Here is an 11,559-nt window from a genome sequence, read left to right as displayed (position 1 = left end):
TTCGCAAGTTATTATCAATACGAAAAATCAAATTCAACTGGAGTTATGAGGTTGTGCGTAACATTTCAGATCTCTTTTCTTTGCGTTTGCCAATAATAGCTATCGTATTGAAACAGGTCGTTCAAAGCGATTATTGAAAGTTTGTATCTAAACAAATCATTTGACAAGTTTATATTTCTCATGTCAGATGTATAAAATTTTATGCATGCATTTTTCCCTTTTGGAGTGAGAAATCTGATAACAGAATTTTTATGATTAGAGCTCAAATCTTTATCGCAGAATATTTCAATACAGGTGAAAAGAAATGCAAACCTAATTTGATTGCTAGGTAAGAGTGAATTGTGATTATATTTCATTCTGCTGCTCTGTCAATTCGTCTGAGGAAATTATTGTAAATCCTAAAAAAAATTGGCCAGTTGGAATTGTTTGACAGATTGATTATATTTGGCTTTTATTTAAAATGTCTGTCATTGGTTAAATATCCTGATTATAATTTGGAATCAAGCGTTTAAGGTTAGAGTTGATCGTTGAAGGAAAACTGACAGGAAAACTGACAGGTGTAGATATAATAAAATAAAAAATCTGCAGTTCATTGAACATGGTTTCTGTTGGAGCCCAACACATTCAATAATTTTACTTAACAATAAAATGAATTAAAATACCTAATATTAGTTGTAACGATTAAGCTATTAGCCTTTTCAAAAAATTATATTTTAAATATACCGCCTTAATACCAAGGTTCGCCATATTTTTAATGTCATATTGAACTAATAACAGATGTTACATTTTAAGTAAAATCAATAAAGAAGATTATTGATATCAAGTCACGTTACACAAACAGGTCGTTTTCATTCTATCTTTCTATCTAAAAGTAATTTGTACCATCGTTATTTCATGCGTTTTATAATTAAAAAAGTTGGTTAAAAAAAAAGAAATAATTCGTTTTAAAGAAATAGAATTTTTCCCGAACATTAAATCAAACTTTTCTATTTCACGATTTGTAAAAGAGCAAATCGTTTAGTTTCATCAACTGAAAGCAAAGCTCGGGGTTAAAATAAAGTAAAAAATGTATAACCCATAAGCTTTATTTTAAAACCAAACAGTAGAAATTTTACTCTCTTACTCATTTTAAAGTCTCGAAACAAAATTTTCAATTATGAAAACCGGCTCCTAATCTAAAATTCTTGATTCCAATAATACAAATTTTATCAGCGGCTGCGTTCAATTACAGACAGACAGGATATCCGGCCTCCTTTTTAATAGTGTTTTACTCAATGGGCAAGATGGTAGATCATTGATATACATGGAGAACAGCAAAGGGCCCAAAATAGAGCCCTGAGGGACACCTCTCTGCAGAGGAAGAAAACATGACAGAGTTGTTTGCAAAAACTGCTTGAGATCTACTGGTTAAGTAGGAAAGAATCAGTTTTACTAAAGGATTTGAGAAATGAAATTGATCTTTAAGCTTTTTACAAAGTATATGGCGATTGACGGTATCAAAAGCCTTAGAGAAATCCCAAAGTGTAAGTACAGTTATTTTTCCATCATCCAAAACATTTCTTATATTTTCTGTTACGTCAATTAAGGTAATAGTACAACTATGTTTAGGCATGAATCCTGATTGGTTGATACATAGCAATTTATTTCTGTTTATAAAAGTCCGGATTTGATGATTCATTAGTCTTTCCAAAACTTAAGAAAGAAATGGTAATATGGCTATGGGTCGAAAATCATCTGCATCACGATTTTTAGGTATTGGAATAACCTTGGCTTGCTTCCAAGCAGAGGGGAATGTGCTTGTCATAAAAATAGTATTGAATGCATAAGTAATGAATTTGAGAACATACGGCAGTATAGCTTTTAAAAACAGCGGATGGATACCATCAATTCCAACAGAGTTGGATCTTACAAAAAGAACACTTTTTAAAACATCAACCTCATTAATAGGTCAGAAACAGAAACCACCTGTAGACAGATGGCCATTTAAAATATCTTCTTGTGATTGTGTTTCAATAATTTGGGATTCAGAAAAAGAGGAATTAAGAGTAACAAAATTTTTGTTAAGCTCATACGATTATGTTGTTAATTTTTGTACCTACACCTATCTCTCTCAGATTCTTCCATAGTTTTTGTTTAGCTAGGGAAGGCTCAAGCTTTGGAGCATAAAATCGTTGTTTAGCTTCACGAATTAAAAAGACTACTCTATTTCTCAAAAATTTGTATTCACTATGCAATTCGTCAATCCTGGAAGTCTTCCATGCACGATTACGTTCTGTTACAAGCGACCTAATATGGTTATTAAACCAAGGATGAGCTTTAAAACGAGATTGCCTTGTAACTAGAGGAACATGTAAGTTATAGAGATGGTTTATATTATTTTGTAAAAATGAAACTTGGTCATCAATAGATGGCATAAGATATATTTGATGAAAATCAAGTGAATTCAAATCAACTTCCAACTGTTGACATTTTTAAAATCACGAAAGCTGAATTTAGATGAAGATATCAGGGGTGAACATTGAAAAGTAAGGTAAATTAGATCATGATGAGAGAAACAGGGATTGGAAATTTGGTCATAAAGAAGAGCTTTTTTTAAATGACTTACAAAAAACATATCGAGTAATCTACTACTCTCCCTAGTAAAGTGAGTTGGGGTTGAAACATTAGTAGGAAATAGATTAAAAGATCTCATTCTATCTACAAGATCAGGACTTCTTAGAACATTATGATTAAAATATCCCGCAACAATGATAAAAGGTGACACAAAAGATAACCCATCTAATATTGCGAACAACGGTGTTAAATCGATATTGCGATTTGGACGATAAACTGAACCTAGCAAAATTTTGTTGTCGTTACATTTTACCTCGACAAATATATATTCGACACCACTTCCTGGCTGAGACTTTCGAATTATCCTTCAGCTCAAGCCACTGCGAGTAAAAATCGCATACATTTAAAAACTTTCATTTATAATTATTCTACTTCTATAGATTCTATAGAGAAGAGCTAGCCTGCAGAATTGATATCATTTTTTAACTTCCATATTGTTAAGCAAGAGTATAACTTGATTTTGCGTCAGTATTTCGCTACCAAAAGTATTCCTTCTTATTTCTTTAATAACTGGACATCTTCCAACAAAGTATAAAACTTTTCATATATCACCAAAATACACCCTGTAAACTGTTTTTTTTTTTTTTTTATTGAGAGTCACACTTTTTATAGCCTTGGAAATTTCCTTCAAGATAAAAAATAATTTAGCGATATCTTTATCCGTTTAGGAGATGATTTTTGCATCCAAAAAAGTCAAAACGGGCCACTGTGCATCGTTTCACATTCAGAAAGAAACTTTCTTTTTCGTAATGTAGCTTTAAATTAGCAACAGTTTTATTGCATATGAGGCATACTGGAACCCATCGAGGCTTATCAGGCAGCGTCAAACAATATTGTCCAGCCCGCATGTTGCTCACCGCGGATTTAGACTATCTTGGTGGTATAGCAAAAATAGTTACTTCCAAAATATAGCCCCAGTTATGTATATCCCATCCGTGAGCGTGCTCGCTTTGTATCATTCTCAATTCAACTTCTTACCGTCTTAGAACTGTCAATTATTTACTCGTAAAATTAAAACAAATGTATTTTCTTTAATTCAAACTTTTATCATTTTATTTGCTTTCAAAAAAAATATACAAAACAAAATGATAGTATATATAAAATTAAACCTAAAAAATCACTATATGTTTAAATGGTGTAAAAATAAAATAAAATATCCGATTTTCTGAGCAGGTGCCAGAGTTTGTATGAGAGCAAGCATCTTACGTGTAGCACCGTCTTAAAGCATTATGTTTTGTCGTATTTTTAAGCGTAAACTAAAATAATAATAATCTAAACTGAAACTTACCATTGGGAACGGCTAGAGTGGTACTTGTTTTAAATTATTTATCAATTTTAATATTTTATAGGTTTTATTTGAATTGCATTTTTTTCGTTTTTTTTTTATCAAAAAGTTTAAGTTATACATTTCATAAATTATTATACCTATTATAGGTTTTTATTTAAATTTAATTATTTTAATATGTTATTTTCCCTTGCGGGTTATATGAATGCATTTTTTAGTGAAATAAAATATGATTTGTTATTTTCTTTATAAGACATACAAATGTTTCTTTTTTTTTTATAGTTCTTTGTTAAATTGACCAAAAATTGATGTTTCACGGTTACGCTTTTGTGGACCTTGATATTTGTATGTTGGTTGGGATGGCTGGGGTCTCTTCACAGGGGCTCTTTGCGAATTATTTCGCACTATAATATTTAATTTTCATAATTTATTTATTAGATATATTATTGTGTTATGTAATATTATTATATGATTTTTGTTTAAAAAGTTATATACATATTTGAGTTATTTTTTGTTTGGTAATTTTATGTACCACCAAAAGCTATAAGGTTGTAGACTAGGAAAAGGTTAAATAAATTTCAAGTACTTACAAAAGATATCTCTTCGATCATCTTCTATTTCTCTTTCTCTTGGTCTGTAGTCATCCTCTGATCTACCTGTAATCTTCTGTAAAATACTCACGGTTGGTTTTTTGCCAACTTGACTTAAATAAGATGACCTTAAAATATGAAAAAAAAAACTTTGACTATTTAATTGCTTTGAAATATTATTAAGTACGTACTTTGTAGCAAATTTTTCAGCATAAAGAGTTGCTTTCCTTGAACAATCTGGATCGGCCATACTTTCCTTCATCTGAGTTTGACTTACTTCATCGTTCTTGTCGGGAATGAGGTATTTGCGTATTTCAGCCAAGGCATAAGCAACTCGCGCATAAGCTTCAGCCGGCAAAGCCACAGTGGAAATCTCAACGTACAAGTCTTTGTTCAAGTGAGCGAGTCGCGGATCACCAGCTGCTCGCAATTCTTCCTCTTTTACGGCATCTCGCATCGAGTTTCTACCCTTAATTTTAATTTTACACATAGTTTCTTCTTGCAGCCGACGAAGTGAGTTTCCTTTTGGGCCAAGGATTTTGCCGTTGAAATTGAATTTGGGGAATTGTTTAGTTGGCACGAAAACCTTTTGGCTGACTTTCATTGGTTTTTGTTTGAAAACATCGGCATACATCTCCCGGCCAGGGACACGACCTGTGGTCAAAACCTTATCGATAGCTTCATCGATAAGCATGGCCGCTAGTGGGAAACGTTCGCCTAAGAGTTCCTTCTCAAGAATACAATCAGCAATAAATTTATTTGATATCTCATTTAGACGAGGTGCATATCCTTCTTCTTCATTTTCATTTGTTCTAGCTGGTGCGGAAGCATCACTCATATTTTCTTTCTGTAAGAAAATTAATGACAAAATGATTAATAAAGAAAATCCTCACAATAAATTCTTTTGTTTTTATCTTCTAAATAAGTATTTTTATGTTTTGCTTGCTATAAACTTGTTCGTCTATATATTAAAATAATAAAAAGATGTATGAACTTTTCTTTACCTTTATAGTAACTTCTTCGGTATTATTGACCATGTACTTTATCGTCGATCGGTAACCGACTGTTTGATTGATTTAGAAGGGAAAAATAAAACCAATTGTTTTTCGAAAAAATGTTTTCCAGTTGCTTGTATTTGAAGCGGTACGAGTACCTCCTATTAAATTGAATGAAAATTACGATTATTATACATTCAGATACAGATACGATAGACTAACGGTAAAGTATTGATTATTTTTTACAATAAATGAAAACTTTTTTTTTGTTGTTAGTAAATTCTAGGTTTGCCCTTTGAACTTAAACCTAAAGTAACTATGTTTTTATCAAACTAAAGTTGAAGGTGTATTATTTTATTTCTATTTTAAAAGTAAGTACCTAGGTATTAAGATGTCTACAACACAATTGAATACCTATTTGAATCTCTTGGCAATTTATTCGTTACTTCAACTCGTCTCAACAAACAAAAAACTTGGAGCTGGTTTAGGATGAGTTCAGGGGTGACCATAAATCTTGAAAGTAGAGAATTCAGATTTTTGAAAACCTAAACTCCTTCAAACATTGAGATATGAAAGTAAAAATTTTGTGTTACAACTTTTGGTTCATCTAACCTCAACTGGAAGACGCTTTTGACAAAAATAAAACTAGCTTCAATTCTCATTTCTTCTTCAAATTTTAATTGATTACGATTCGTTGTCGATATTTTTACTTTAATGACTTAACTTTCTCCTATAAGTTCATTTATGTAAGTATGTATGTATTTACAGCTCTGGGAAAAAAATTAACACCAACCACTTATTGTAGTTTTAAATGAAAGATTTTTTTAAACAAATGATAGTTTGAATTTTATTTTACATTTTAATAACAGAAGTGAAGATAAAGTAATCTATAAACGTAAACACTTATCCATTATAACTTAAATTAAATAAGTTATGCTTATCAAAATAAAAAAAATACCACTTTTTTTGTGTAATAATAGCACCAACATTGGAAATTCGTAAAAAAGTACAAATTCTGGGTATAATCAATATGTTTTTGATTTGGAATAATATCAATTAATTAATATTTTGTCTTAAGTACAGCGGCGCAACATCGTCGAAGTACAGAGTCGACCAGGGTTGTTGCGGATGTACAAATTTTGGATGCGGATTTTTTGAGACTCACATCCGCGGATGCGGATTTTAGAATTTATTACATAAAAACAATTTTAAGTCCGTAAATAAAGGAAAATTGTATTGATTATCTTTGCGTTTAATAATTAAATTTAAAAATGGTTGAGTTATATTTATTAAAAAGAAAGATTGCAATCTTCTCAGACTGTTATCTGTTTCTTAGTGAATCGAATATTAATCCAGCTCCGCTAAATAGTTGTTCGCTGGGAACATTGGCTTTTGGAAGTGATAAATACCTCGGTGCAACTTTGGAGAGCCTTTTAAAGTCTGTTTGATGGACTTTCCACCAATCAAGTGGATTATTATCCAATTCTAGTCTTTTTTTATTTCGGTAACATGCTTACTCCCTTCGGGGAAGTGCTTCGTGACTAGCGTTATCAGATTCTACTTCATCTTCAGTTGATGAATCTAGCATCATTTCCATATCGCTTCTGAAGCAATCCTTTGTTTTATGTTTATAACAAAAAATATCATACCCGCATCTTCTTTCTTTTTTTAAAAGATTTTCATTTTTGGCGCTCTCAAATAAAAGAAACTCTTCTGGGTGCTTTGACTTCAAGTGGTTTTTCAACGAAGAAGTTGTGCGTCCTTTTCGTGAGTATGTTTTACGACATATTTTGGATTCGGACTTGTTAGGATCATTTTTATTTAAATTAAAATAGATCCAGATGCTGCTTTTTGTTGGTGGCGGTATTTATGTTCTGTATTTTTATCACTTTTTCACTTAATATATACAAATAAACTCTGTCCTCTGGCCACTTAGCAAGAGCTTTTATATCCTCAAATCTGTGACCATTGCATATGACTTGTTGTTTCTTTTGTCGTCGCCTACTTGGGACCGATTTTTTAATTTAAAATTTTTACTAAGGGTTAAAGGGTCGTTTTTATTGGTCATGGTATAGTATGCCGTACTGTTGCTATTTTTCGAATTTGAAAAAAAAAGCGTTAAAAAACATCCGCATCCGCAACAAACTTCGCATCAGTTTATGGGGATGCGGATGCTAATGTTGGAATTATTGCGAATAATCCACAATTGCAGATGCGAATATTCGCAACATCCCTAGAGTCGACTAATGCTTGACATCGCTGAAGTGGAATATTTCTCCATGCAGCCCGCACAGCTTCCCATAATTGCAATGTGTTTTTCGGCTTGGCTTCAAATACGGCTTTTTTTACATCTGCCCAAAGATTTTCGATGGGGTTCAATTCTGGCGACTGAGCCGGCCATTCCATAACCTGAACCTTATTTGTGGCGAAAAAATCTTTTGCTAAATTGCTCGTATGTTTAGGGTCATTATCCTGCTGCAGAACCCACTTGAGAGGCATATTCCATTCAGCGTAAGGCAGCATGACTTCCCCCATAATGTCAACATAAATTTTAGCGTTCATTATGGGTTTGATCTAAAATATGGGACCAGTACCATTATATGAAAAGCATCCCCATATGTTTATTTTTGCGCCGCCGTGCTTAATTGTCTTGATGGTGTATTCTGGCTTTAACTCCTTGTTTTTTAGCCTGCGGATAAAAGTTCTGGTACCAGGAGTCCCAAATAAAAAAATTTGGACTCATCGGTCCATAGTATATTACGCCACTTATGTTTATTTTTGCGCCGCCGTGCTTAATTGTCTTGATGGTGTATTCTGGCTTTAACTCCTTGTTTTTTAGCCTGCGGACAAAAGTTCTGGTACCAGGAGTCCCAAATAAAAAAATTTGGACTCATCGGTCCATAGTATATTACGCCACTTAGTTGGCTCCCAATGCAAGTGACCTGTTGCAAATTTTTGTCCGTTTTTGTAAGTGGACCTTTGTCAATAAGGGTACCTTCCTGGGACTTCTAGCAGGTAAATTATTCTTTGTCAGCTTTTTCCTTACTGTCGAAGTGGTCACAGATAGATTTAATTCCTCTTTTATTTTATTAGAGGTAATAAATGGATTTTTTTTACTTATTTGTAATCCAATATGCGACGTTCATCGAAAGGAGTCAATTTCGGTTTTCTGCCTCTTTTTCATCTTGGGGAACATACTTTTTTGCATTTGATATCATTTTATTAGAACATCCAACTAGTTCTATAATGTATTTGTATTTTTTCCCCTCAGAAATTAATTTGTTTATTAAGGAACGTTGTTGTTATTTAAATACCTTACCTTGATATGATTAAATGTAAACAAAATTGAAAACACGAATATATTCTACCAAAACTCTCAACAGAATGACATAGTGCTATTTTTTTTTTCATACATTTGCGTTAAGCGTCTCAACGGTTAACGGGAATTTTTATCTCAAATCCACGGAAAAAGGGAGAGTTTTAGACAAATTTCCTTGTTCATTATACTACTGAATACAATAGAAATACTTTTCAGTAGATGCGTTGTGTTATTATAAATAGAGAAGAATGCAATTTGCAAGAGTAGTACAAAATGCAAGATGGTGCTATTTTTTTCACAGAGCTGTAGGTAAAATGGAAAGAAAACTACATAAAACGCATTTTATTAAAATGGCATATGATATACCTAAACAGATATAACAAAATCAACTCCAAAACTTAGAATGTGTAGGAGGGAGATAACCCAAGCGCATGTCCTAAATATTCCAAGGAAGAACGATTTCATTTACATTTTTATTAAGGTTTGAACAAGAAATAGGATTAATATTTAATTGGTACATAACCATTTTATCAAAGCTTCAGTTCATTGGTTTCATGACAAAAAAAAAGGTTTTGAAAAACCAATTGGAAAGTTTAAACATTTTAGATTAGACTCAATGAACACACACCTGTTACAAGTAGATAAAATGGGTAATAATTTGTCTACAACATTAAATTCATTGAATTTATTTCTTACAAGGAAAATAAACTTTGAGACGTATTAAAGAACGCGTTTAGGGCGACTATAGATCTTATAATTAAAAAGATAAGGGGATACGCATCTAGAAGACTTTTATATTACAAAAATTGGCTTTACTTCTCATTTCTATTCAAATTTGTTATTAAATGATTACGAAAATAACAATTGGCTGATAAGCTAACTAAGAGACTATAATTTTATTCAAGTGTTATAAAAAAACGAAAGTAATGTAGTTTCGCTATACAGGTACAGTTATCAGTTTATAATATGATAAATATGTGTTTGTTGACTTTTTATTAGTTTAAAGAATAAAACCAGGTCCACATCATGAGACTGCACATGGATCAGCGGTATTTTTAACTTTGTTGTGCAAATGAAAGGGGACTTAGATGTGTAGGCGGCTTTGGGTGTTGTCAACAATTAAAATTATGAGATTTTGGATGCAGTCCCTTGATCAACATCCATATCATTAGACGATTATAAAAAGAATGGAACTTGCACATCGACGTCATTTTCTACTATTGAGCAATAGAAACAAATAATTTGGGTTATTATAAGAGGGACTTTTACTCATTGAAGGGTTTACTGTTTTTAGTTGTATAAGTTGCTATAATAACATTACTCCATCTATTTTATAGCCCAAAACACAAAACAAGAACATTGATCAAACAGAATGATTAGTCATCCCACCAGACAAGGAAATATTTTACTTTTTCTTCTTTTTTTAATAACAAAAAAAAACAGTCTTTATGCAAGTATACCTTAACTGAGGTTTTACAAAAATAAAACTTAAATAGCTGCAAATGCACCTACACAAAAAGCGTTTTATTTAAAATTTAATGGGCATTTGTGAAGAAGCACAACTGTACATATTTGCCTTTATGCTAAAATTTTATATTATTAATACGGATACACACAAAATGTAAATAAGATGGTCGATGTTACAAAAGCGCATGTGGTGAATACTGAATAAAAAATCGATTTAATAGCTTCTATATTTTTTGAACAACGAACAAGAAAAATAAGAAATGTAACTAAAGGCTCAACTTTTCATTACCGCAGCACCAATTTCGACTCGCATCTTTTTTTATTTGATGGATATTTGTAAACAAATAATAACTATAGCAAGAAGATCTAGGTAGGTACATGGTCATTTAATCAAAGCCTCAGCAAATGGAACCCATCAATGAAAAACCAATTAGGACGTTCCCTACCCATAGGTATATGAAAGTTCAAAATGTTGATAATAAAAGTAACAAACAATACATATAGTGTAGTATTACATTTATTATTTTATAATTTACCTTATTTATTTTTATTTAATAAAAAAAAGTAATTTTTTCACAATTTCACTTTGTGTTTGTGAATAGGGAAAGTAGCAAATATTTATGATTACCACACCCGACGAGATGTAAAGAAAGACTGTGCGGAGTAAAGCCATTACAGTTTCCAACAACATTTAATTCAAAAATAGTACATAAGAGATACTAAATATACTCTATCTCAGAAATTCTAAACAACATCAACTTGCTATCTCATCATGCTACGCATCAGAAATGACAAAGTGTGTGTAAAAATATTCACCATGCGCACTGCTCACACTTGTTAAAACTGTTGGTTGATACTCATTCCAAATATCGTTGTTCTTTATAGCAGGGTGGGTTATGAGATTCAACATACACTTCGTGTCACATGGATAGAGACAAGCTCAATCTCTTAGGACCACCAATAAAAGAACTGGCTGAGTGGAAAAAGGTAGATTTTAGGACAAGTCATATAGAAATCATTTTTTTGAACAACACGATTTCAAGGTTTGTAGCGACTACAAATCCCATTGATAAAAAAAAAAAACTATCCCACAATAAAAAAAGAACAACGTACCACTGGGGGTGGACCAAACAAAATCCACACATTTTCAAAAGAAGAAGAGCATTTTATTGAATTGGTTGGTCTAAAGGAGGCGGTAGACAGGCCCGTAGCCAGGATTTCTGTTCGGGGGGGGGGGGGTCTTGTTCAATTTCGAAGAAGTAATTCTATATACAAAAATCTAAAAAAAAC

General features: G+C 32.0%; 1 protein-coding gene across 2 annotated transcripts; it reads right to left on the bottom strand.

Moving 5' to 3' along the window:
- Positions 1-3,840: 3,840 nt before the first annotated feature.
- LOC129941295 (KH domain-containing, RNA-binding, signal transduction-associated protein 3-like) lies at positions 3,841-10,943 on the bottom strand. Of its 2 annotated transcripts, XM_056049885.1 has the most exons (5): positions 10,806-10,943; positions 5,493-5,644; positions 4,680-5,335; positions 4,489-4,616; positions 3,841-4,302 (listed from the first exon to the last, which is right to left on the bottom strand). In XM_056049885.1, exons 2-5 carry the CDS (start codon positions 5,523-5,525, stop codon positions 4,175-4,177), a joined length of 945 nt encoding a protein of 314 aa, XP_055905860.1. In that variant the 5' UTR covers positions 5,526-5,644; positions 10,806-10,943; the 3' UTR covers positions 3,841-4,174. The 2 variants fall into 2 exon arrangements, with proteins under 2 accessions (XP_055905860.1, XP_055905861.1); XM_056049886.1 differs by lacking the exon at positions 5,493-5,644 and having other exon boundaries at positions 10,806-10,939.
- Between the last annotated feature and the right edge of the window lie 616 nt (positions 10,944-11,559).

This window comes from Eupeodes corollae, chromosome 1 (assembly GCF_945859685.1).
Source record: "Eupeodes corollae chromosome 1, idEupCoro1.1, whole genome shotgun sequence".
Classification (NCBI taxonomy): domain Eukaryota; kingdom Metazoa; phylum Arthropoda; class Insecta; order Diptera; family Syrphidae; genus Eupeodes; species Eupeodes corollae.
The sequence above is the reverse complement of the archived record's forward strand: the minus strand, read 5'-3'. Positions and strand labels throughout refer to the sequence as shown.

Excerpts from the sequence above, each read along its gene's own strand:
- LOC129941295 (XM_056049885.1), bottom strand. The coding sequence starts at position 5,525 with ATGGTCAATAATACCGAAGAAGTTACTATAAAG. Across the intron at positions 5,336-5,492 it reads CCGAAGAAGTTACTATAAAG|AAAGAAAATATGAGTGATGC; the intron begins GTAAAGAAAAGT and ends ATTTTCTTACAG. Across the intron at positions 4,303-4,488 it reads TGATCGAAGAGATATCTTTT|TGCGAAATAATTCGCAAAGA; the intron begins GTAAGTACTTGA and ends TAAATATTATAG.